At 38.0% G+C, this 26177-nt stretch overlaps 1 protein-coding gene across 3 annotated transcripts in view; it reads left to right on the plus strand.

The window, feature by feature from the left end:
- Positions 1-870: 870 nt before the first annotated feature.
- Positions 871-26177, plus strand: part of PTPN22 (protein tyrosine phosphatase non-receptor type 22) — a 56306-nt gene continuing 30999 nt past the window's right edge. The window contains exons 1-11 of one of the 3 annotated variants that reach the window (XM_061121101.1): positions 988-1138; positions 6655-6726; positions 17518-17626; positions 17892-17968; positions 18098-18193; positions 18613-18651; positions 19762-19833; positions 19950-20009; positions 20568-20710; positions 21209-21275; positions 25187-25264. In XM_061121101.1, coding sequence (XP_060977084.1) covers positions 17918-17968; positions 18098-18193; positions 18613-18651; positions 19762-19833; positions 19950-20009; positions 20568-20710; positions 21209-21275; positions 25187-25264 — 606 coding nt within the window. In that variant the 5' untranslated portion in view covers positions 988-1138; positions 6655-6726; positions 17518-17626; positions 17892-17917. Of the gene's footprint in view, positions 1139-6654; positions 6727-10653; positions 10739-17517; positions 17627-17891; positions 17969-18097; positions 18194-18612; positions 18652-19761; positions 19834-19949; positions 20010-20567; positions 20711-21208; positions 21276-25186; positions 25265-26177 lie in introns of those variants that run through there. The other 2 variants (XM_061121099.1, XM_061121102.1) reach the window with 2 other exon arrangements.

Consider the following 26177-nt stretch of genomic DNA (forward strand, 5'->3'; position numbering starts at 1 on the left):
GTGGCACTAGTGGTAAAGAACCTACCTGCCGCTGCAGGAGACGTAGGAGACCTGGGCTTGATCCCTGGGTCAGGAAGATCTGCTGGAGGAGGATGTGGCCACCCTCTCCAGTATTCTTGCCTGGTTACCCTCTTTCTGCTCCCTCATATTTTACTAGCATTAATACGGGGGATTTTGTGCCAACTTCCTGGTCAGGTCCTCTTCATGGGGGCCACTGTGCTCGTGGATCCCATGTAGACCAGGGCTCTTAGTCTTTATATCCAGAAACAAAATGAAGCTCAGAAAGTGCTGGAAGGTGGGGGTGGGGGTCCTGAAATCAGCTGCACTTCCCTTACTGGAGGTGAGCACTTCCCCAGCCCTGGGAGAGACACAGACTCTCAGAAGCAGCTGACTTTGCTTCATCTGAAAGAGAGTTAGGTCTATATGGCAGAAGCAAAAATTCAACAAAAATGCCTTCTCTGATGGACAGACGTTTGCCACTGATCACACTGACAAGAAAGCTTTAGAAGGTGTCTTAACTCCAAACAGTGTCTCCAAACTGTCTCCTCTTCTGGGCCCACAAGAACTTTTACAGAGTTCTTTTGGGACATGAGGAAATAGAAGGTGTCAACAGGGTTTTTGTGCTCACTGGGGAAATGGGAGGTGGCAGAAACCACCCAGGAAACCTGTAATTCTGCCTTTTCTCTAGGAAGCAAGAAAAATGATGAAGTTTGCTTACAGGAAATTGAATGGAGTAGTCTCAGAGATAAGCAGACCAGACATACATTGTGTTCTAGCTACCCTCTTGTTTGTTAAAAACTGCAACCAGGTTGCTTTCTTGAGAAGGAAGGCGCTAGGGCCCAGGAGTGAGGGTGCTGGCTTTGTTGTGTGACCACAGAGGCTGGTTACATACTAATTTCCTCTAGGGCTGGTGATGAAGTCAGTAAACCACAGCCTTCAACATGCTCTGCTCAAGCGGCTGCAGTGGCTTCTCAGTGCTGTCTCGGCCATGACACACATCTGACATGCCCTCCCTTAACCCACTCGTAGACTGTCTCTCTTCTCCTGCAGCATGGACCAAAGAGAAATTCTGCAGAAGTTCCTGGATGAGGCACAACACAGGAAAAGTAACAAAGAGGAGTTTGCTAGTGAATTTCTGGTAAGTTCTATGTGTGACACTCTCAGACTAGTTACATAGACTGTTTGATGACAGTGGTTCAACTCTCATAGATCAAATTGTTCTTCGGATAAAGTGAATTTCAGAACTTTCAGGGGAAGAAGGCAACCTAAAAGTTTGATTTCTCTAAGTGGTTTGTGTGTATTCTAGACATTCTCTCCAAAATGCAGTTTTAAATATTTTGCTTGCTAGTTCTTAGACTTTGACTAGGACTCCTGTAGATGACATACATATTCCAGTTGCATAAATAAGATATTAATTGAACATCTGGAGTTCTCAGGTATCTGAGTTGGGTTTATACTTCAAACAGCTAATTTTAATTAATGTCAAAAGGAAAGAAACCAAGACTAACTTGTCATGGAGCACTATGCTTTTATGGAACCCTCCTGTGGGTTCCATTTGGATGACAAAAACTCTTGAAGAGCACCCTAACTACTTTCTGCCATATTCATTTTTGCTTTTTTTTAATGAAGAAAAAAATAAGAGAACATGTGCTTTTACAGTAACAGGGTTTCCTTAATCTTCTTTTGCTTGGAGGGGTGGAATGGCTAGGATGGAGAGTAGAGAAAGGTGAGGGAGATGGGAAGAAACACAGGTACAAGGTAGCCTAAGGTTTGATTACCTAGAGGGACACTGTATTTCCTCTTGTGGAACGGTGCTTATTGATGCAGTGGCAACTGGGTCAGCCTCATTCATCTAATAACCCAGCACATCAGATGACATAGGATGTCTGAGAGTGCTTACTTATCATGTATTTTGGAATACATCCAGCTGGTGTTTCAGCTCTGTAAGGACTTCAAACCTTACCTTTTCAATTGTGAGGATATTGAAAAAATAAGAGAATTTAAGTGTGAAGTCTAAAATTAAATCATGACTGTCATCAACCAAATTATCAACTACTTGGCATGTTCCTTAATCTCACTGAGTCTCTATTTTCTGAGTTCTGAAACGGGGATAATAATTTATGTCCTACCTCTCTGCACAAGATTATTGTGAAGACTAAAGATCAATACTAATACTTAACTGTGACCATTCATTCAGTAAATTTATTGGGCACGTGCTATGTATCAAGTTTAGTTCCAGGCACTGAGGAGATAGCAGTGAACAAAAAACCTTTGCCCTCATGGAGCTAACATTCTGATGTGTTTGTGCTAAGTTGTTTTAGTCGTGTCTGACTCTGTGTGACCCTCTGTACTATAGCCCACCAGACTTCTCTGACCATGGGATTCTCCAGGCAAGAATACTGGAGTGGGTTGCCATGCTCTCCTCCAAGGGATCTTCCCGACCAGATAGTAAGATGTGAAAACAGTCTGCAGATTCTCCAGTGATTAGATATTATGATGTGATCTCATATTATTGATAGAAACCCCTGTGTCAGCTCAACTTGGATAATACCGTGGTGTCATGAAAAATGACACTCTAGTTGCCATTGGCCAGACAGTCTGAGTCCCTCTAGTAGAGTTAGCAGGGAGAGAGAGGAGGAAAGCCTGGACTATGTGTCTTAAACATGTACCTGGCCCTGGGCTAGAACTCCTGAGCCAAATATCTCCAATACAGAGAGGTAAGAAGCGAGCTGAGGGGGCAGGGGCAGCCTCTGTTTTATTTTGGTTGCGTTTTAGAAAGTAATATATAAAAAAAAAAGAAAAAGAAAGTATTATAGACTACCTCTCTGATATTTTACCTCTTCTTAGCTCAGTCATTATAACCTCTCACCAAATTATAGCAGCTACCTCACCTCCTGTTTTCTCTGCTCTAGCCTTGCCCTACCTTCAATCAATTTTCCGTTTGACACCCAAGTGATCTTTTAATACCACCAAGTGATCTGGTTATTTTTTTTTCCCTGCTTAAAAACCTTTTATAGTTTGTGTTTTTTCCAGCTGTTTAAAATTGTGATAATACACATTTAGGAAACTACATAAAACCCAAGTATAATTGTAAAGCAACCACCACTCAGGTCAAAGAACAGAATATTGTCAGCCCCAGAAGACCTCTATGTGTCCCTTCCTCATCAGGTCCCTCGCCCCCACACCCACCCTACCCTGCCCTGCCCAAGGAATAATCACTCTCCTGGGTTTTATATTAATCACTTCCTTGCTTTTCTAGCTCCTAATTTTAAGAACCTTGTTTTTGGGTGGTGATTAAGTGGAACCTCACTGTTCACTGACTCATGTCCTCCAGTGGAAAAACAGTCTTTCCCTCAGCCCCACCTAAATGTTCAGCTGAGATACCAGAGAGACTAGCTTGGCGGGGGGCGGGGGGGGGGGGTGCGGTGAATGGGGCCAGGATGCTGGCTGGGACAAGGTAAATACTGCTTTTTAATAGGAAGGCTTTCCACATGGTCATGTCCCCATTCCATCTTCAGCTCTGAATACTGAATATATTTTCCCAGGACTTGATGTTTCTGAAATTTGAGGGCTGATTCTATGACACATGGCCACTGCTGGCCTAAATAGGAGTGTCTCTGCAGGAATTGACTTCCCTGGTGGCTCAGATGGTAAAGCGTCTGCCTACAATGCGGGAGACCTGGGTTCAATCCCTGGGTTGGGAAGATCCCCTGGAGAAGGAAATAGCAACCCACTCCAGTACTCTTGCCTGGAAAATCCCTTGGATGGAGGAGTCTGGTAAGCTACAGTCCATGGGGTCACAAAGAGTCGGACAGGACTTAGCGACTTCACATCACTTCCTTTCTGCGGGAATTATCGAAAGATAGCTCTACTTCCAGGTAGATACTCTGTACACCCTGCCCCCACTGGGTTCATGGTTTAGATATCAGTCCCCACTTCCCCCTTGGCCAAGTATCTTTGTGCAGCGCACAAAGTCCTGCTATGACAGCTAGAGCCGGTACTGTACTGCTTTGGTCCTTTTCCCATGCCAAGGTCTTTTTCCCAAGCTAAGGCTAAACTCAATAATCCTTGTATTTTGTTGTTGTCTAAAATTTTTATTTATCTTTTATTTATTTATTATTATTTTTGGCTGCACTGGGTCTTCATTGATGCACTCAGGCTTTCTCTAGTTGCAGCAAGTGGGGGGCTACTCGAGCTGCAGCGCTCTGGCTTCTCATCGCAGCGGCTTCTCTTGTTGTGGAGCATGGACTCTAGGGCACACGGGCTTCAGTAGTTGCTGCATGTGGGCTCAGTAGTTGTGGCTTGCGGGCTATAGAGCATGTGAGCTTCACTAGTTGTAGCACATGGGCTTAGTTGCCCCATAGCATGTGGAATCTTCCCAGACCAGGGATTAAACCTGTGTCCACTGCACTGGCATTCTTAACCGCTGGACCACCAGGGAAGTCTCTCAATAATACTTCTGTAGTTGAAACTGTCACTGACCACTCCTATAAGGTTCTCATGCCTTCATTCAAATATTTATTGAGTGCTTACTATGTGCAAAGCATTGTGCTGGATACTGGTTCTGTGATACTCCATGCTTTAGTGGAGCTTATCTTTTTAAGACATTAGAGATGTCTTAGAGAGGCAGACATTAAACAACTAATTACTCTATTAAATATTTAATTATAATTGTGATAGTCTTGGTGGGATGTCAAGGAAGCATCACGTCCATTATCTTATTTATTACTCATTAAAAAAAAAAAACCTATGAGGTAGTTCTGATCTCTGGCTTATGGATAAGGAGAATGTGGCTCTAAGAGGTTAAATAATTGGCTTAAGTTCACTCAGCTGCTCAGCCATAGATATGAAATTTAACCTGGATCTGTCATATCAGAGTCTGTGAAATTAATCCTTATGCAATAACATCTTGCTTCAGCCAATAACCCTGAGTCCCTCACAGAACCTAGCCTAAAGGCAAGTCCCTAGTTAGCATAGTTTCTATATGGCAGAAATAGCATTATGTAATCATACTATTGAAAATTTCTTAAAAAAAATAAAACCTTTATTGTTATTTTTATAAAACAATGCTATTACAAGTTAAAAGAAAATAAATTCACCATAGTACCCACATCCCAACAACTAAAATTTTAGGGGGTATAAAAATTCTAGTTTTTGTCCTTTCATAGGATGCTTTTCATATCATTGTAATTATAAGTATAGCTATTATTTTATATTCTCATATTTTCACTTTATTGCAACAAAATTATCATATTGATTAAAATCTATATTAATGACTTTTGATGCAGGATAATATGATGAAAATATAATAAAGTAATAGCTAATACTTTTATACCTCTTATAGAAACTGTTCTAAACACTTTTATATGTCAACTCATATAATCTATTGAGGAAGGCACTGTTATTATTTTCATTTTATGGATGAGGAAACTGAGACCCAGAGAGGTTAACTGACTTGCTCAGGGTCACATAGGCAGAGAGTGGTGGAATTTACTTTCGAGTTAAGGCAGTTTTTCTGTTCTTGTAACAACTTTGGAGTCATATAAATCTGGGTTTAAATTTGCGTTCTGTCTGTTATTAGTTATGTGACCTTGAACAAAGAATCTAAGTAGTAACTAGACTTCCCTAGTGGTCCAGTGATTAAGAATCTGCCTTCCAATGCAGCGGACAGAGGTTCCATCCCTGGTTAGGGAACTAAGATCCCACATACTTTGTGGCAACTAAGCCTGTATGTATGCTCAGACACTAGGTTGTATCTGACTCTTTGTGACCCCATGGACTGTAGCCCACCAGGCTTCTCTGTCCATGGGATTTTCCAGGGAAGAATATTGGAATGGTTTGCCATTTCCTCCTCCATAAGCCCACATGCCTCAACGGAAAGATTGCACATGCTGCAACTAAGAACAGACACGGCCTCCCACCAAAAAAAAAAAAAAAAGAAGTGGTAACAAAAATAATATTCACTTTGCTAAATTTCTGTGAATAGAATATATAAAATGCCTGACATGAGGTAGGCACCCAAATAATTTATTTTTCTGTTGCTGGAAACTGAGGTTATTTCTCATTTTTCATGAATATTGATAACACCGCAATAGATGTCCATGTGGTTTTCCCCTTTGTTTGGATTATATCCTGGAGCTAGATGACCAAAAGTGTTATTACTGGACCAAAGAGTATTAGCATTTAATTGGTTAAGTTTTGCCAAATGTATTTCCAAGAGAGTTTTTTTTTTAACTTGTAGTAGTATCTGAATTTATCATATTCTCTACCACCAGCACTCCCCGGGTAGCTCAGTAGGTAAAGAGTCAGCCTGCAATGCAGGAAACTGCTTGCAATGCAGGAGCCTGGGGTTCGATCCCTGGGTCAGGAAGATTCCCTAGAGAAGAAAATGGCAACCCATTCCAGGATTCTTTTCTGGGAATTCCCATGGACACAGAAGCCTGGTGGGCTATGAGATTGGGAAGAGTCAGACACGACTTAGCGACTAATGAACTACCTTGCTAGTCTCAGTTAATATCTAAAAAAGATAGTAATAGATAAATTTTTTGACTGCTTATCATATGCTAGGCTATCAAAGTGGTTTACCATATATGATCTTAATCACTACAACAACCCCAAGAGGAAGTAATTATTTTCATCTTATCCTTGAAATAGCAAAACCAGGATTTGGAACTCTGATATGTTTGATTCCAAGGCTTATTAGCCTCTCTACTTAAACTACATCAGGTAAAATCATGTTTTACTTTTTAAATTTAATTAGTGTAAAATAGTACTTTGTTATGTTACTTTTGTTTATTTGATTTCCGAGCCTGAAAACTTTTCATCACTATTTTCAATCTGCATTTCCTCATATAAACTTACTGTTCATGTATTTTCCATAATAGCTAACCATTGAATCATGTTCCAGACTCTCTGCTTGAGTGCTTCATGAACAGAGCCTTATTTAATTCCCAAAGAGCCATTTGTAATGAACGCTAATAAAGTCCCACACGGACCCACTGCCGAGTTCTCCAGCTTTTTACAGCATGCTCAGTTTCTTGTCCTTGTTATGTTTTCTCTGCCACAGGATTTTGTACACATTCTGTTACCTCTGCTTTGAATATTCCTTCACTCTCCTCTTTACTTACTTAACACTTCATAATTCTTCAGATATCAATTCGATGGTTACTTTCTCAGAGATGGAGAAGGAAATGGCAGCCCACTCCAGTACTCTTGCCTGGAAAATCCCATGGACGGAGAAGCCTGGTGGGCTACAGTCCACGGGGTCACAAAGAGTCAGACCCGATTAAGCAACTCCATTTTCTCAGAGAAGCCTTCCTTGACCTCCCTAAATAAATCAAATAAGCCCTCAGCACCATCTGTCATTTTTTAAAAGTTTCTCCCCAGTCCCCAGCTTTAGTAAAGTGTTCATAACATTTATCACAGTTCCAATTATACATTAGTTTGTATTGTTATTTGATTAATGTCTGCTTTCCCATCAGACTGAAGCTCCACAAAGGCAAGGCTCAGATTTACTTCTGCTTATCTTGATGTCCTCAACAACTAGAAAAGTATTTGCTACGTGGTAGACACTGAGAAATCAAAGAGAAATCAAACAACTTACCTAATGTCATGGAGATCATAAGTTGTAGAACTCGGATTTGAAATAAAACCATTTAACTTTTGAGCTTGTGCTCTTGGTCTCCTCCACATCTCCTCACTCCATTGCTTCCAGTTTATCCATCCATCTTCCCAGGTGGAGTTAGTGGTAAAGAACCTGCCTGCCAAAGCAGGAGACACAAGAGGTGCAGGTTCAATCCCTGGGTCAGGAAGATCCCCTGGAGGAGGGCATGGCAACCCACTCCAGTATTCTTGCCTAGAGAATCCCATGGACAGAGGAGCCTGGTGGGTTACAATTCATAGGGTCGCAAAGAGTCGGACATGACTGAAGCGACTTATCACAGCACAACACTCAACTTCTTAAAGAGAACTGTAGAATATAACATATACACAGGAAAGTGCTTTAAACACACGCATACAATTTAACAATTAGTAATAAAGCAGGTATCTATATAAGTACCACTCAGATCAAGAAATAGAACATTGCCCACACCCCAGAAATCCTTTAGGTGTCTTTCCAGATCATAATTCCCCTCAACTTCCACCTGACTAGAGGTAAACACCATCACATGATTATTTTTTCCTTTGTTTTGCATAGCTTCAAGGCCTATATATCACTAAGCAAGAGATTAATTTTACCTGTTTTTGAATTCTATGTAAATAAAATGTCATATATACATTTTTAATATTTTCCTTTTTCACTCTACACTGTATTTCTAAAATTCATTTAGTTGCATGTAGCTGGGTCTTAATTTTTTCTAATCACTTTTATGAATTCTTTATAAAAACATTTTTTTAACACCATACTGTGTGGCAGGCAGAGCTTCCCTAACCAGGGATCAAACCCATGCCCCCTGCAGTAGAACGTAGTCTTAACTGCTAGACCACTGAAGTCCCATTTTTATGAATTCTGCCAAGGTTTAATATATGCAATTACTGTTGTGATCACAGAGTGCACTGAGAGAGACCAAGTAGTCACTTAGGGTAGTAGTAACTATTTTGAGTCACCATAGTTCAGTGTCTTGACTTAAGCTTTCTTGGTCTAAAAAATCAATTCTGTCAGTACACTGAGAGTTGATCAGAATCAGGCAAATACATATGAAATTCACCAAAAACAAGAATGCCAATTTACTAAAATTAGGTGGAGAAAAATTATTGTCAGAATAGAAGTTTGTATTGACTGGCCAGCATATTCTCTGAATTTGGAGAGAAACTTACATGAGAAGCCAGTGATAGAAAGCTGCTTGATGAGCATGGTGACTTTAGTGACCTCAACTGTGATGGTATATGATGTCTTCATCTCTTTGTTTGAACCCTCAGGATGGTGTTCACCACTTTTTTCTGGACACTAGTGACTTTATTTTCCTTCTTCTAAACTTAATGAGGATCATCCTCCTCCATTAACGTATTTTTTAATCCAATCAATGATAATTTACAAGGGAATAGGTATTCACTTTGGTCAACTACTAAAACCAACTGTGGTTTTATTACATGTGCTTTTCAGCCATTGTGTTAAATATGGGTTAAGGCTTGGTTATATGTTTCATGCTGGTCAATTTGATGCATTCCTTTATGGTTAAAACTCCTTAGATGCTTTTTTCTTTTCTACATTGGGGTAGTTGAGGCATCTTGATTTAAACAGCATGGGTTAAAAAAAAGTATGATCATGTGGGAAAAGTGAGTTTAGAGAATGGCAAGTGTGCTAAATATGCATATATGAGTTTGTTGGATGTCTATATGTATTTGTTCAAAGACTGGATGTGAATACAGAAATAGGAACACAGTTTCATATAGGTAGGGTGATGCAATTACAGTGTATTTTCTTCCTTCTAAAAACTGTTTTGGAGAGAAGAAACTGCAGAGGGAAATTCAAATAACATAAAATGCAACTAATAACACTACCTACCAAATGCACCTATACTTAAAACATCATAATCTTTATGTTGGCCAGCATTTAGAATTATGCAGTCTTCTACATGGCTGGTATACTCGTCTCAAACATTGCTGTTATAACTTTCTGGAGGCAAAATTTGTATATTTTGTAACATGGATAAAAAGCCTTCAAAACAGGCAAATTCGTTGAACACTCCTAAGAATTCATGTGAAGGAAATAATGAAAGATAGATATTTATATTGCTTCTGGCCACCTATTGTAATATTGCTGGATTGTTTAGGAAGATTGAAAGCAACCTAAATGTCCAAGAGTATAAAGGAATGGGTAAGTAACTTATGTTGCATCTCATACAATAGAAGAGTCTGCAGGTGGATTCTTTAATGTCTAAGCCACCAGGGAGGCCCACACATAATGTAGAAGAATGCAAATTGTTAAGTAAAGAGAGCAAGTTACAAAACCCTACGTGCTGTATGAGCCCATCTTCATTACACACGTGTGAATAAAAGGATGGAGTGTAATATCTCAAAATATTAAGAATAATTAACTCTGAGGGTTATAGATAAGATGATTTTTAATCACCTTTTATGGGTTCTATATATTCTAAAATTTCTGCAATTCATATGCATTACTTTTTATTTTAAAAATCTATATTAAAATTTTTCCTTTAGTGTTGTTGGGTTCCATTTAAACAATAAAAAGCCAAAAAAAAAAAAAAAAGAATTTTATGCTTCCTGGATATGAGGTGCTTTTGTAGAAAAGGTAAATATGGAATTTATTAATACAAAGACATTTATTAAATATGAAGCATTCAATGAACCCTAACAGAAAGAAGATATCCAGTCCTGAAGGTCAAGTGCTAATGTCGGTTTATAATGCACTAGAAGTCAGGTCGGTGTTGTAGCAACTTGTGAAGACTTTATCATAGACAGACCAGAGAAGACCTGGATACATCTTGGCTCTATAGAGAAGATATAGATACATCCTAGTTCTGTATTTGTTTATAACAAAACTAGCCAAGCAGTCATGAACACAGTACTTCCTGTATAGCAAGTGCACAAACATCTGTTGAGTAGAAATGACACATTTATGTGAATTGGCCTATCACTTGAACAAACCTATTGACATTTCCTGACTTTTGTACCCATTGTGCTCAGTCCCTCGGTTGTGTCTGACTGTTTGCAACACTGTGGATTATAGCCCGCCAGGCTCCTCTCTCCATGCAATTTTCCAGGCAAGAATCGCGAAGTGAGTTGCCATTTCCTACTCCATTGTACCCATTAAAGTACAGGTTTTTTTAGTGCTTCCACTAGAATAAATATATCATATTATCCGTAAAGCTAGTTTCTCCCAGTTCTATCTTCAGCCTCCAGTCCCACCTAGGACCATCCAGTCCCACGTTTAAAGTTATTCACCGGACATTTAAAATACATTTAAATGCACTTCTTTTTGCCATATCCTTACATTTTATTGATCTAAAGTTGAAACTCTGTTTACTCACCCCAGTTTAGCTACTGCTTACCCACTTGCTCACTTACCTGACTAATGGGTGGCAACACGATCTCTGTAAGTTTGCCTGTCTAGTTGAAGATGATTGCGTGCACACTCAGGGCCAGTTCAGTCTTGTTCCCTGTTCCTACTAGTGGTAGCATTGTTTGCTGGATGTAGAGGCCTGAGCTCCTAATTCCATTCCTTTGCATTCATGCTGTCTCTGTCCTGTTGGAGGCTTGGAATAGGTAATACTGACCTGCCATTGTAAGGCGCTGCAGAACTACCTTAAGAAGCTCTGGAGACACTTCAACTTTGAGTCCCCTCTTCTGCCTAGCTCAGGAAGGCCAAACTTGGTACTTCCCCACACCCAGATGTAACTCATGCTCTGTTTTCTATACAGTAGTGTAGTCCCTCAAGGCAGAGAGTGCGAACACCAGACGCAGTCTTGTGCTTTCTTCTTTCTTCCTGTTCTCTTTTGAGAGTGATGTTGATTCATTTACTAGCAATCACTTTTCTAGCCAATGGAAAAAAGCATGCAATAGATTCAGTCCTGATTTCCACAATTTCATGGCCAGGACCTAAGTTCTGTTTTTCTGTCTTGAAATGGGGGGACTTCCCTGGTGGTTCAGTGGTAAAGATTCCATGCTCCCAATGCAGAGGGCCTAGGTTCAATCCCTGGTCAGGGAACTAGATCCCACATGCCACAACTGAGAGTTCAAATGCCCCAACTAAAGATCCCACATAGTGCAACGAAGATGGAAAATCCCACATGCTGCAACTAAGACCCAGCACAGCCAAAAAAAAAAAAAAAAAAATTAAAACATTATTCAGAAAAAAAAGAAAAGAAAGAAAGGAAAGGGGTATAGTCCACAAACCAAATTAGCATACTTTTAGCTTACCAAGCATATGCACAGAATCCAGTTTCTCATACATTCCAAATGATCAGGACTCAGGAGGCCCCTTTTCTTTATTCTCTCAGCAGCTTTTCTTCATTCCCTGATTTCTCTCATTGGTGCTGCCTTTAGGGAACTCATATCCACTTTACAGTTGGTAGAGAAATACTTTCTCCCTTCACCATCTCTTTTCTCCCCCAACCCAACCCACCCTCATGGCCCTGCTTTCTCTTTTATACTCTTTTCCTTCCAACCTTCAGATTTTCTCTTATTCTTGTGAGGTTTATTAGTTCTCTGTCCTGGGTCGGCTCTGCTTTTTCCCTGGTGGAGTGTTGGAGCCTGGTGGCGGGGGAGAGGGGGGGGGTCTAGCAGAGAGAGAAGGGGAGTGAGAAAAGACCTTCACAGTAGTCTGACCTTTAGGTAAGACATTGGGAAAAAAAAAAATCTTTCGCAGTTTACAAATTAACAGTTCAGGCATTTCCTATGTGATGTTTTGCTAAATTAATGTCTGCATTTGTCATCCAGCCAGATAACTCTGGGAGAAGGAACAGAGTAGGAAATAAAAATCCATTCTCTTAGAGGAAAACATAGTGTTGTTTTGACACTTGATGACATAAATCAAAGCAAGATCCTCTATGACCCACCTCCTAAAGTAATGGAAATAAAAACAAAAGTAAACAAGTGGGACCCAATTAAACTGAAAAGCTTTTGCACAGCAAAGGAAACTATAAGCAAGGTGAAAAGACAACCTTCAAAATGGAAGAAAATAATAGCAAATGAAACAACTGACAAAAGATTAATTTCCAAAATATACAACAGCTCATACAACTCAATGTCAGAAAAACAAACAACCCAATCAAAAAGTGGGAAAAAGACCTAAACAGACAGTTCACCAAAGGAGACATACAGATGGCTAATAAACACATGAAAAGGTGCTCAACATTACTCATTATTAGAGAAATAGAAATCAAAACTACTATGAGATATCACCTCACACCAGTCAGAATGGCCATCATCAAAAAGTCTACAAACAATAAATGCTGGAGAGGGTGTGGAGAAAAGGGAATGCTCTTGCACTGTTGGTGGGAATGTAAATTGATACAGCCACTATGGAAGACGGTATGGAGATTCCTTTAAAAACTAGGAATAAAACCACCATATGACACAGCAATCCCACTCCTATGCACATACCCTGAGGAAACCAAAATTGAAAGAGACACATGTATCCCAGTGTTCATTGCAGCACTATTTACAATAGCTAGAACACAGAAGCAACCTAGATGTCCACCGACAGATGAAGGGATAAAGAAGTTGTGGTACATATACACAATGGAATATTACTCAGCCATAAAAAGGAATGCATTTGAGTCAGTTCTGATGAGGTGGATGAACCTAGAACCTATTATACAGAGTGAAGTGAGTCAGAAAGAGAAAGATAAATATCATATTCTAATGCATATATATGAAATCTAGAAAAAAGGTACTGAAGAATTTACTTACAGGGCAGCAATGGAGAAACAGACATAGAGATAGACTTGTGGACATGGGGAGAGGGGAGGAGAGGGTGAGATGTATGGAAAGAGTAACATGGAAACTCACATTACCATCTGTAAAATAGATAGCCAAGGGGAATTTGCTGTATGGCTCAGGAAACTCAGACAGGGACTTTGTATCAACCTAGAGGGGTGGGATAGGGTGGGAGATGGGAGGGAGGTTCAAAAGGGAGGGGATATATGTATATCTATGGCTGATTCATGCTGAGGTTTGACAGAAAACAGCAAAATTCTATAAAGCAATTATCCTTCAATAAAAAATTAATTAATTTAAAAAATCCATTCTCTCCCATTGTTGAAGGTAGCAGTCAAGACAGCTAAAAAGTAATACATTACACACACATAAAACTTTTATCTGTGAAATTTTGCCAAATCAATTCAGGCATACCTTTCAAAAAGAACTTTGGCTATGGCATTCTCCCTGGAAAGCATTCCACAAGTAAGCAAAGCAAGACAAACAAAAACAGTATAACAGTATAAACCCTTCTGGAGAGTTTTAGAATGAGCTTCTCTGGGATTTGACATCTTTTCAGCAGCCCTAGAATCAGTGGCTAGTTGAAAATTATCATTATAAAGGTGCACAAGATCAGAGAGAGCTGAAAATTGGTATAACTTGGATATTGGCATAAGTTGGAAATATTTTATAGTCTTTCATGTATTTGTGTTACATCCTTTAATTCTGAAACTAGCCCACTTTCATCCATTTTGGTGTAAAAATATGCTGTATAAAGATCATTTCAGCATCTCTCTTCCTAAATTCAATTCTGAAAACCCACAAGAATTCAAACCATGGTAAGAAACTAGGATTTAACAAGTGACTATATACCTGCTTTTATATAGGTTGCCTGTGTCCGATTTAACTCTAGAAACAGAAAAAAAATGATCATTAGAACAATACACGCTGGCATTTGTGGTCCAGCAGATAAGCAGACAGTGGCTGTCTGTTCCATTTGTCATTGTTATTTGGAAATAGCATACTCTTCTATACTTTGAGTTGTTATAATGATTAATGATCTATTTATTATTTAGAATCAGTTTAATTAGATTGTAGATATTTGATGATTTGTTGTATAATGAAGTCCCAACTAACAAATCTCTCATGACCCCAACTTTTTCCCTCTCCTTGCAGACTCAGCTATCAAGTTACCCTGAGCTAATTTTGAAATCTAATGATGAATTTGGATGATTTGTTGGAACAAATTTTTATTTTCACCTACCTCTCTTATCTCTGTCTCTCTTTGTCATCATTCCTTTATTTTAGATTCTCCCTTTCTCACCCATTTTTAAAAATGACTTAGTTATTAGTGTCGTTAAGTAAACTCCTACAGATAGATACACATCCTAATTATGTGAAAACTCTATATGAAATATAAACAAGTAAAATAGTGATTCCCTTCTTTTTAAGTTTTTTTTTTTTCTTATTGCCAGTCACATGAGAAATTTTCTTTTTCTATTTCCTTATTGCTATCTATTAGTTTACCCTGTGGAAAAAAATAGTCCATAGTCATGGGTGAGAAAAGCAGAAGCAGTACTGGGTATATAAATTTTTATGAGAAAGGAAAGGAAACCCATAGTTTTAAAGAAGTGATGTTACATATAATTGTCAGTGACATCAGTTTGTACAATCTTGAAAGAACTTAGATATCAATCTTTGGGAGACTCATAACTGTAGGACAGTAGGAAATATGGGAAAATTAACTTGGGATCCAACTGAGGAGAATCAGAAAAACCCGGCTTAAGGAGTTTTTCTTTTTTTCTAGTAGCAAGAGAGATTAGCTGAAGTAGTTTTTAGCATGAGAGAGATAAAGAAAGCAATACTTTAGTAAGATTAAGTTAGGATAATTATACCTAATAGATTTGAATGGGGAAAGAGAAAGGTGTGAAGATGAGTTCAGAAGCAACAGTAACAGTTCAAGCTTTAAAGCCTGAGTTAAGTTATCTCTAGGGACATAGGAAGAAGGCTGATACAAGATATTGCATGGAAAGAATCATTTACATTTGCTGACTGAATTAGAGGTGGGAACTGTGGGAAGCGGGGAACCAAAAGTAACTCTCTTGTTTCTAGAGTACGGTTGCCTGGGATAAAGATGGTGCTGTTGGCAATAACAGTAGGGACAGTGATGATTTTAGTTTTAGATGTGCTCAGTTTGAGACATCTAAGTGGAGATGTCTAGAACGTGGTTGGAAATTCAGGACTGGAAATTAGTAATCAAATCTCGATGAAAAAATTTGAAAGTTATCCAATAGGGGTTGGAATTATAATTCAATGTGAATCACTTAGATACATTTTAAAAAACATTGGTATGTCTTCTGTGATGATGTTTCTGAGCAAATGTACTTAGTGAGAAGAGCAGAGTTGAGGACTTAACTTTGGAATGTTGGATAATTAACAATTAGAAGACAGAAGCAGGCAGACAGGCATTAAGAAAGAATGCGAAGAGGGAAAGAGAAGTCAGAAAGGAAAGAGGAGAACCAGAATGATATAGACTAATAAGGGCAAAGGGAGGAGGGAATTTCAAGAAGGAAGTTAAGTTAAAGAGAATGAAGACTGAGAAGATGCTGAGGGATCTGACCCATAGGAAGTAATTAATAATCTTCACCTGACCAAGTCATCATTAAATAGTGGGTAAACAATGAAAATTATTTTCTGCAGTTCAACTCAATAAGTATTTACCAGCTACCACATGTTTTTCCCTTGTCTTTCTCAAACTGAGTAACAGTCAATAAAGGTTTCAGATCTACTAAATGAAGTTTCTTTGAGTCATAATGAGTTAAGATCTGGGATGAAGTTGATTCATCAGAAGGAGCCAAAGAGGAATTATCATTTCTTCTGACCCCAAATTTCTCTCTGTACTATAATATTGGCAAGTGAGAATAATTTTATTTATTTATTGTTTTAGTAACAATACCTTTTCTTTATTAAACAGGTACTCTGTATCAGTGCCGCACATTTGATAACTCATTTAATTCACTCACAACTCTAAGACAAATATCCTCCCATTTTACTTAAAAAGCAACTGAGACACTGAAAGATTAAATAACTTGCCTAGCTTCATTCAGCCAATACTGTGCCCATCTCAAAAGTATACACTGGAATCAACCACAAAGCTGATTAACAATACAGATGCCCACACATTGCCAGTGATTGCCATTAGTCATGGGATACAGGTCACAATACAGGTTAAGCCCTGGCTCTAGTTCTAGGCTACCTCAGTTTAGAATTCTGAGCACTGTGTTTGGTAGTTTTGTGATCTTGGGGCACTTATTTCTCTGTGTCTCAGTTTCCTCATCTTTTTAAAACAGAGAATAAGGAGATACTTCACTGCCTTTTTCAACCATATTATGCTATCCTCTGACTGACCCAGATGATAGTCTACAAATGAAATATGATACTATTTAAAGATTCATGTTTGGTTGAGGGATGGACTTGAAGTTTAGGTTATATAAAAAGATGACTGCTTTGGGGACTGAAATCTTGGAAATTTTGCTAACTAGAGAGGTGGTATTCATCTTAAGCTCCATTTTTACTTAAAATAGTCCTGTAATAGCTGTAAAGAAAGTCAGTCAAACGTTTACTATCTCTTTGGATGGAACACAGAATGTGTCTTATTTTTTAAAAAATATTCACTAGTTTCACCTCTAAGTTTTTTCTACTTGTAGCTCAGTTGCCTTAAGTGTGATCTTTTCACTTCTCCAAATGTCACTGAACCCTGTTGTCCTTATGCTCTGGGTTCCCTTGTGAATGGAACCAGCCCTAGAGGATACTATGTGTGAGTGTGTGTTACTTATTCAGTTGTGTCTGTCTCTTTACAACTCCATTGATTGTAACTTGCCAGACTCCTCTGTCCATGGGATTCTCCAGGCAAGAATACTGGAGTAGGTAGCCATTCCCTTCTGCAGGGAATATTCCTGACCCAGGGATCAAACCTGGGTCTCCTGCAACTGCAGGCAGATTCATTACGGTCTGAGCCACCAGGGAAGATAAAACAGCTGAAGTGGAATATTTGGGCAGAGGGGAAGGAAAGCTCTCTAGAGATAGCTTCTTGCCTCTTTTCCCTAGGATGACTGAATTATTGTGATTTTATTACAGACGCTGAAAAGACTATCCGCCAAATATAAGGCAGATAAAACCTATCCCACAACCGTGGCTGAGAGGCCCAAGAATATCAAGAAAAACAGATATAAGGATATTTTGCCCTGTAAGTTTCATTTCTCCCTTTAAACTTGTACCTTTTCCCCAATTCAATCATCTTATCTCTTTTTACCCATTGGTTGTTATTCCTAATCCTGGATCATGGCTTTGACAAATTAGTTTGTACTGTATATGACTACAAAAGAACATTCATTCATTCATTCATTCACTCTTCAATCACTTATGAGCATCTACTATTCACAGCGCTAGTTCCAGACGTACAGAAGCCCTCTGATCAAACCCTCTTAACTAGTCTTTCTTTTGTATTATAGATGACCATAGCCTAGTAGAACTGTTCATGATAACCTCTGATGAGGATTCCAGCTACATCAATGCCAACTTCATTAAGGTACATTGAGTATTCTGTATTTCTCTAGGTACTTAAAAAAGTGGGGGGTGGGGTGGGGTGGAGGAATACTAGATGAGAAGAAGAGTATGTTTTTTGTAGTTACCCTGTGTAATTTCTGTTCCCCTCTAGGGAGTTTATGGACCCAAGACTTATATTGCCACCCAGGGACCTTTGCCTACAACTGTCCTGGACTTCTGGAGGATGATTTGGGAATACAGCATCCTGGTAAGTGCAGAGTTGCTTCTGTTACTATATTCTCTAGTTCTTAGAGATGTGGGGGATAGGGTGGCAGGATAAGTGACTGAGGTTTCCTATGTATCAGAATCATTGCTTTTTGGGGTCAGTTGCTAGAATTTTGGTGTTCAGGCAACTTTGTGTCAAAATCACAAAGTCACTATTGTTCAGGGAAATAAAAGTTCTCTTCCTGACAGTCTCATTTGTTAACAAGAATTTATTGATTTGAATAGAGAAAAGGTAAGTGAGGACAGAAAAAGAAGGAGTAGGAGTAACATTTTGTAATTTATTAGGATTTGTTTTTTGGTTATAAAACAAAAAAAAAGAATGACACTTCTGGACTCTGGGACTCATGTATTAACTGCTTTTCTAACTGTATCAGTGTTTAAGTCTCTATTTTATTGCCCTAGATCATTGTTATGGCATGCATGGAGTTTGAAATGGGAAAGGTGAGTTCTGTTTAGTAAACCTAAAGGAAAAAAGAAAAAGAAGGGGGAAACTTGGTAGCAGAATTTTCCTTAACTGTGACTTGGTAGACATTTATGCTCATCTTCCTAGTCTTCAGTTTGTGAATGCCAAATGATTCTCAAGGCTTTTTTTTTTTAACCCATGAGAACCTCTTTTGCCCATTTCCCCTGTGTTTTAAAATAAAAATAAAGTATACTTTTTAAAATAACAATTCATTTTCCTGTTGTTATTAATCAGACATTTTAGACTGCCAATCAGAGCTCCTTTTGTGCCACTTGGCATGGCCTTCACCAACCATGTATAGCTGGTGAGCACTTGAAATATGGCTGGTGTGGCTGAGGAACTCAGTTAGCTTATCTTAATGCATTTAAATTTAAGGAATGATATTCAATTCAGTTATTGGAAAACCTGATTTGGAACAACTTGGGTATGTGAATCTTTTTCAACCATAGGTTTTATGAAATCTAAATGGATATAAAATATTTCCAATGAAAATTTAGCATAGCAATTGAAATGTGCTTTAAATATAAAATTCATACTAGATTTTGAAGACAGTTAAAAAATGTCAAATATCTAATAACCATTTTTGATTGACTACAACTTGAAAATTTTTTTATTTATTGGGCTAAGGTATAACAATTAACCCTACTATTTTTTTTTCATTTTTGAATGTGGCTATTAGAAAAATCTTAATTATATATGTAGCTTGTATTATATTTCTATTGAACAACACTCTTTGAACCTACTGTTGCCATTCTGAATTGATACAATTCCAATTAAAACCAAAGGAACTTGGGGTTTCAGTTAGCTTGTATAGCTTTGTTTTAATCCTTTTGAAATACTGAAAATGTCAGATCCCTATTTCTACTTTTTGAGACTTCCAGGAAGTCTTAAATTTGTATATCCTTTAAGGTTTGTTTTCCCATCTTTGGAAAATTTAGACTTGTGTTGAAGTCCAAGGGCATTAGAAATTCCTAACCTAGGGTAAAGGACACAGCTGAATTTGCTTCTGAATGGGGGATAGGGTTTCACTGTCCAGGAATGACTAGAATATATGGAAGGAAATCACCACCTTTTGCTTTGTGCAACAGAAAAAATGTGAGCGCTACTGGGCTGAACCAGGAGACACGCAACTGCAACTTGGTCCTTTCTCCATTTCCTGTGTAAGTATGATGTCTATTTTCATTATGGCTGAGCAGATGCTCTAGAACCTACTTTATAGAGAGTAGTTTTTGAATATTAGTCTTTGAAATAACTAATATTTTGATTTACTTCTTAGGAGGCTGAAAATAGAAAATCTGATTATACAATCAGGACTCTAAAAGCCAAGTTCAATAGTGTAAGTATAGAACACTAAAGGTAAACTCAAAGCCTACAGAGACCAGGCAAGTAAATGTACATGTATGTGATGCAGTCTGCGGGGGATGGAAGGGCCTTTGATGTTCTGAATAGACCATAATATCCGAAAGAGACCTTTGGTGTAATCTGTGTTCCCCAACCTATTTCACACCAACGGCCCACATATAAAATGATATTATTTCTAGGGTGAATAGAGGCTGGGAACCAACTTGAAAGCTCAGACTCCTCTGTTTCTCTAAGGCAAAGGGATTTAGTACCTCAGCCTGCCTGTGACTCATTTAAAGGATACCAGTTGGGAAGCTCTGGTTTGGACCATTTTCACATCTACCTTCTCTTGTGAGTAGATAGGGACAGGCCAATAGTGAGTGACCTGAAATAACTTATAATTGTTCTTACAGGGCATGTGGTCTGTAGGGAAGAAGATTCCATAAATTGCAAAAAAGATAAAGATGCTACTTAGTAAGACAGAGTAATCTTGTGATAGAATGAGGTGACATGCTAATCTTGAACTCTCCTTTTATTCTGGTTATTTTTATAGGAAACTCGAACCATCTATCAGTTCCATTATAAGAATTGGCCAGACCATGATGTGCCTTCATCTATAGACCCTATTCTTGAGCTCATTTGGGATGTGCGTTGTTACCAAGACGATAACAGTGTTCCCATATGCATTCACTGCAGGTATGATGCTGTTATATGAACCTTCTCCCCAGAATAAACCAAATGTCACACTCAGGCCAGGACTCCTGCTTTTAACCAAAGGAAGACTGACTTTGTTGGAATTTAAACCCTACATAGATGTGGGTTCCTAATTTGAGGCTCATTTTTTCCAGTCAGTCAGAAAAGAATCAAGTTTAAAAATGAGAATGATTGAAAGAGAAAGGTCAATAGAAGAAACTCTGATAAATTCAATCTGAGAATTAATGTTTGTTTTTTTTTTTTCTGATAAATTACTTGCAACAGCACAGCTCTAGAGACGTTTTGCTGTGAGAACTTGCCTAAGACCTGTCCTGAGGCTTGGTGTAGTCTGTGGCAACTGAAAAACGTGTTCTGGGAAATGGTAGGGTTTAGACAGTTTCATGGTCTCTAGATTTCTTCTTCCTCAAATCTGCTGGTGAAATTTTTCAGCTACGATCCACTCTCTGCAACTATACATGCTACTGTGATCTTTCATTTCAGCGCTGGTTGTGGAAGGACTGGTGTTCTCTGTGCTATTGATTACACGTGGATGTTGCTAAAAGATGGGGTGAGTTTTTCTCAATAGGCACTTGCTATTTTCTTAACCTTGTTACTTTCAGATTTAGAAATTGTCTAGTTCTTCAAAACATCTGTCTTTAGGATTCTAGAATATTCACTTGTAGATTGGTTTTGTCAGACAATTAACTTAGTTCCTAAATTGGTGGTTCTCAAAATGTGGTCCCCAGACAAGAAGCATCAGTAACACCCAGGGAACTTATTAGAAATGCAAACTTTTGGGCCCCACCTCAGATGAACTGAAGCAGAAACTCTGGAGGGGGTGGGGCCAGCAAGGTACTTCTGGACAGAAGTAGTTTTCATAACCACTGTCCTAAATCACACTTACCCTTCCTTTAGCCAGGTAACTTGCATTACAGAATTTTGCTGCTTTCTGTCAAACCTTAACATGAATCAGCCATAGGTGTACATATGTCCCCTCCCTCTAGGACCTCCCTACCATCTCCCTCCCCAACCCACCCCTCTAGATTGATACAGAGCCCCTGTCTGAGTTTCCTGAGCCATACAGCAAATTCCTATTGGCTATCTATTTTACATATGGTAATGTAAGTTTCCATGTTACTCTTTCCATACGTCTACCCTCTTCTCCCCTCTCCCCATGTCCATAAGTCTATTCTCTATGTCTGTTTCTCCGTTGCTGCCCTGTAAGTAAATTCTTCAGTACCATTTTTCTAGATTTCATATATATGCATTAGAATATGATATTTATCTTTCTCTTTCTGACTCACTTCACTCTGTATAATAGGTTCTAGGTTCATCCACCTCATCAGAACTGACTCAAATGCATTCCTTTTTATGGCTGAGTAATATTCCATTGTGTATATGTACCACAACTTCTTTATCCCTTCATCTGTCGGTGGACATCTAGGTTGCTTCTGTGTTCTAGCTATTGTAAATAGTGCTGCAATGAACACTGGGATACATGTGTCTCTTTCAATTTTGGTTTCCTCAGGGTATGTGCATAGGAGTGGGATTGCTGTGTCATATGGTGGTTTTATTCCTAGTTTTTAAAGGAATCTCCATATCGTCTTCCATAGTGGCTGTATCAATTTACATTCCCACCAACAGTGCAAGAGCATTCCCTTTTCTCCACACCCTCTCCAGCATTTATTGTTTGTAGACTTTTTGATGATGGCCATTCTGACTGGTGTGAGGTGATATCTCATAGTAGTTTTGATTTCTATTTCTCTAATAATGAGTGATGTTGAGCACCTTTTCATGTGTTTATTAGCCATCTGTATGTCTCCTTTGGCGAACTGTCTGTTTAGGTCTTTTTCCCACTTTTTGATTGGGTTGTTTGTTTTTCTGACATTGAGTTGTATGAGCTGTTGTATATTTTGGAAATTAATCTTTTGTCAGTTGTTTCATTTGCTATTATTTTCTTCCATTTTGAAGGTTGTCTTTTCACCTTGCTTATAGTTTCCTTTGCTGTGCAAAAGCTTTTCAGTTTAATTGGGTCCCACTTGTTTACTTTTGTTTTTATTTCCATTACTTTAGGAGGTGGGTCATAGAGGATCTTGCTTTGATTTATGTCATCGAGTGTTCTGCCTATGTTTTCCTCTAAGAGTTTTATAGTTTCTAGTCTTACATTGAGGTCTTTAATCCATTTTGAATTTATCTTTGTGTATAGTGTTAGAAAGTTTCATTCTTTTACGTGTAGCTGTCCAGTTTTCCCAGCACCATTTACTGAAGAGGCTGTCTTTGCCCTATTGTATATTCTTGCCTCCTTTGTCAAAAATAAGGTACCCATAGGTGCATGGGTTTATTTCTGAGCTTTCTTTCTTGTTCCATCTGTGTATATTTCTGTTTTTGTGCCAGTGTGTTGATGACTGTAGCTTTGCAGTATAATCTGAAGGCAAGAAGGTTGATTCCTCCAGCTCCATTTTTCTTTCTCAAGACTGCTTTGGCTATTCGGGGTCTTTTGTGTTTCCATATGAATTGTGAAATTTTTTGTTCTAGTTCTGTGAAAAATGCCATTGGTAATTTGATAGGGGTTGCACTGAATCTGTACATTGCATTTGGTAGTATAGTCATTTTCACAATATTAATTCTTCCTACCCAGGAACATGGAATATCTCTTCATCTGTTTATGTCATCTTTAATTTCTCTCATTAGTGTCTTATAATTTTCTGTGTACATTTCTTTAGTCTCCTTAGGTAAGTTTATTCCTAGATATTTAATTCTTTTTGTTGCAGTGGTGAATGGGTTTGATTCCTTAATTTCTCTGATTTTTCATTTTTAGTATATAGAAATGCAAGTGATTTCCGTATACTGATTTTGTATCCTGCAACTTTGCTAAATTCACTGATTAGCTCTAGGAATTTTCTGATACTATCTTTAGGGTTTTCTATATATAGTATCATGTCATCTGAAAACAGGGAGAGCTTTACTTCTTCTTTTCTGATCTGGATTTCCTTTATTTCTTTTTCTTCTCTGATTGCTCTAGCTAGACTTCCAGAAATATGTTGAATAATAGTGAAGATAGTGGACACCCTTGTCTTGTTCCTGATCTTAGGTGGAATGCTTTTAGTTTTTCACCATTGAAAACAATGTTTCCTGAAGGCTTATCATAATGGCCTTTACTATGTTGAGGTAGTTTCCTTATATATCCATTTTCGAAGAGTTTTAATCATAAATGGATGCTGAATTTTGTCAGAGGCTTTTTCTGCATCTATTGAGATTATAATATGGTTTTTAATCATTCAGTTTGTTAATATAGTTTATCACATTGATTGATTTGTGTATATTGAAGAATCCTTGCATTCCTGGAATAAACCTAACTTGATCATGGTGTATGAGCTTTTTGATGTGTTGCTGAATTCTGTTTGCTAAAATTTTGTTGAGGATTTTGGATCTATGTTCATCAGTGATATTGGCCTATAGTTTTCTTTTTTTGTGCTGTCTTTGTCTGGTTTTGGTATCAGGGTGATAATGGCCTCACAGAATGAGCTTGGAAGTGTTCCTTCCTCGGCAATTTTTTGAAAGAGTTTTAGAAGGATAGGCATTAGCTCTTCTCTAAATGTTTGATAGAATTCTCCCATGAAGTCATCTGGTCCTGGGCTTTTGTCTTCTGGGAGATTTTTGATCACAGCTTCAATTTCAGTGCTTGTAATTGGGTTGTTAATAATTTTTATTTCTTCCTGGTTCAGTCTTGGAAGATTGAACTTCTCTGAGAATCTGTCCATTTCTTCCAAGTTATCCATTTTATTGCCATATAGTTGTTCATAATAGTCTCTTATAATCCTTTGTATTTCGCATTGTTTGTTGTAACCTCTCCTTTTTCATTGCTAATTTTGTTGATGAGTCTGGCTAAAGGCTTGTCAATTTTGTTCATCTTCTCAAAGAACCAACTTTTAGTTTTATTAACCTTTGCTATTGTGTCTTTCATTTCTTTTTCATTTATTTCTGCTCAGATATTTATGATTTCTTTCCTTCTACTAATTTTTGGGTTTTTTTGTTCTTCTTTTTCCAGTTGTTTTAAGTGTAAAGTTAGTTTTTCTTGTTTCTTGAGGTAGGATTGTATCGCTATAAACTTCCCTCTTAGAACTGCTTTCACTGCATCCCATAAGTTTTGAGTTGTCATGTTTTCATTGTCATTTGTTTCTAGAAATTTTTTTATTTCCTTTTTGATTTCTTCAGTAACCTCTTGGTTACTTAGAAATGTGTTGTTTAATCTCCATGTGTTTGTGTTTCTTACAGTTTTTTTCTTGTAATTGATATCTTCACTCATAGCATTGTGGTCAGAGAAGATGCTTGATACGATTTCAATTTTCGTTAATTCACTGAGGTTTGATTTGTGACCCAAGATGTGGTCTATCCTGGAGAATGTTCCATGTGCACTTGAGAAGAAGGTGTATTCTTCTACATTTGGATAGTAAGATATTTTTTCCTTTTCTTTGATAGATAATTCCTGAGAACTTCAGTGTTTTTAGTTTGATCCAGGAAATGCGAACACAGAGGCCTTCATTAGTTCAAACTCAGGTATGGACTACGGGGAATAATATAACATGTCTGAGTTTAGTTCCATCTCTTTATTTAGTAACAGCAAGGCATCCAAAAATAGCTGACTGCTTTACTATCAAGGATTTTGGTCCATTTCCACTTCCTCTAACTCTGAATATCCCAATATTTTTCCTGTATACCTTGCCCTGGACCAAAATCCTTTCATTCCTTATATTTTATTGTCTGTTCAGAAAATATTAACAAAGCAATATAACAGTTCTTATAAAGGATATTGAAAAAATCTACAAAACTATTTGACCTATTGGAAAGAAATAGCTGGGTCAGGTTAACCTGAAATTTTGTGGTGGTAATTCATTTCTGAAAGCATACAAAATTAGAGATTTGTAATTTCTTCTTCAGGAGGTGGTAACAGAATCTGGAGAATTATATTTTCTTCATTTTAGAAAATAATAAAAAATTTACAAATCACCCATAATCTTGTCACCTAGAGAGAGTCACTGTTACTATTTTTCTATAGTTTTTCCTGGTCCTTATTGTATGCATATTTAAAGAAATTTTTAAAAACTCCATAATTACAATATATTATATATATGATTATATATGTATCATAGTATATGATTAACCTACCCTAGATTGCTCATACCTATTCATTCCATAAGAAATGCTTTCCACCTGTTCTCTCTTCTCCAGCTCACATTCTCCCTCTTAGGTGAAACATTCCCAGCCCAAATCTCTCACATTCTATAATATTTCAGCACCCATGTATGTGTTATCTCACTCAGTCGTGTCTGACTCTTTGCGACCATGGACTTCTCTATCCATGGAATTCTCCTGCCAGGCTTCTCTATCCAGTATCCAGAATACTGGAATGGGTGGCCATTCCCTTCTCCAGAGGATCTTCCCAACCCAGGGATTGAACCTGGGTCTCCTG

This window comes from Dama dama, chromosome 20 (genome assembly GCF_033118175.1).
Source record: "Dama dama isolate Ldn47 chromosome 20, ASM3311817v1, whole genome shotgun sequence".
Classification (NCBI taxonomy): Eukaryota; Metazoa; Chordata; class Mammalia; order Artiodactyla; family Cervidae; genus Dama; species Dama dama.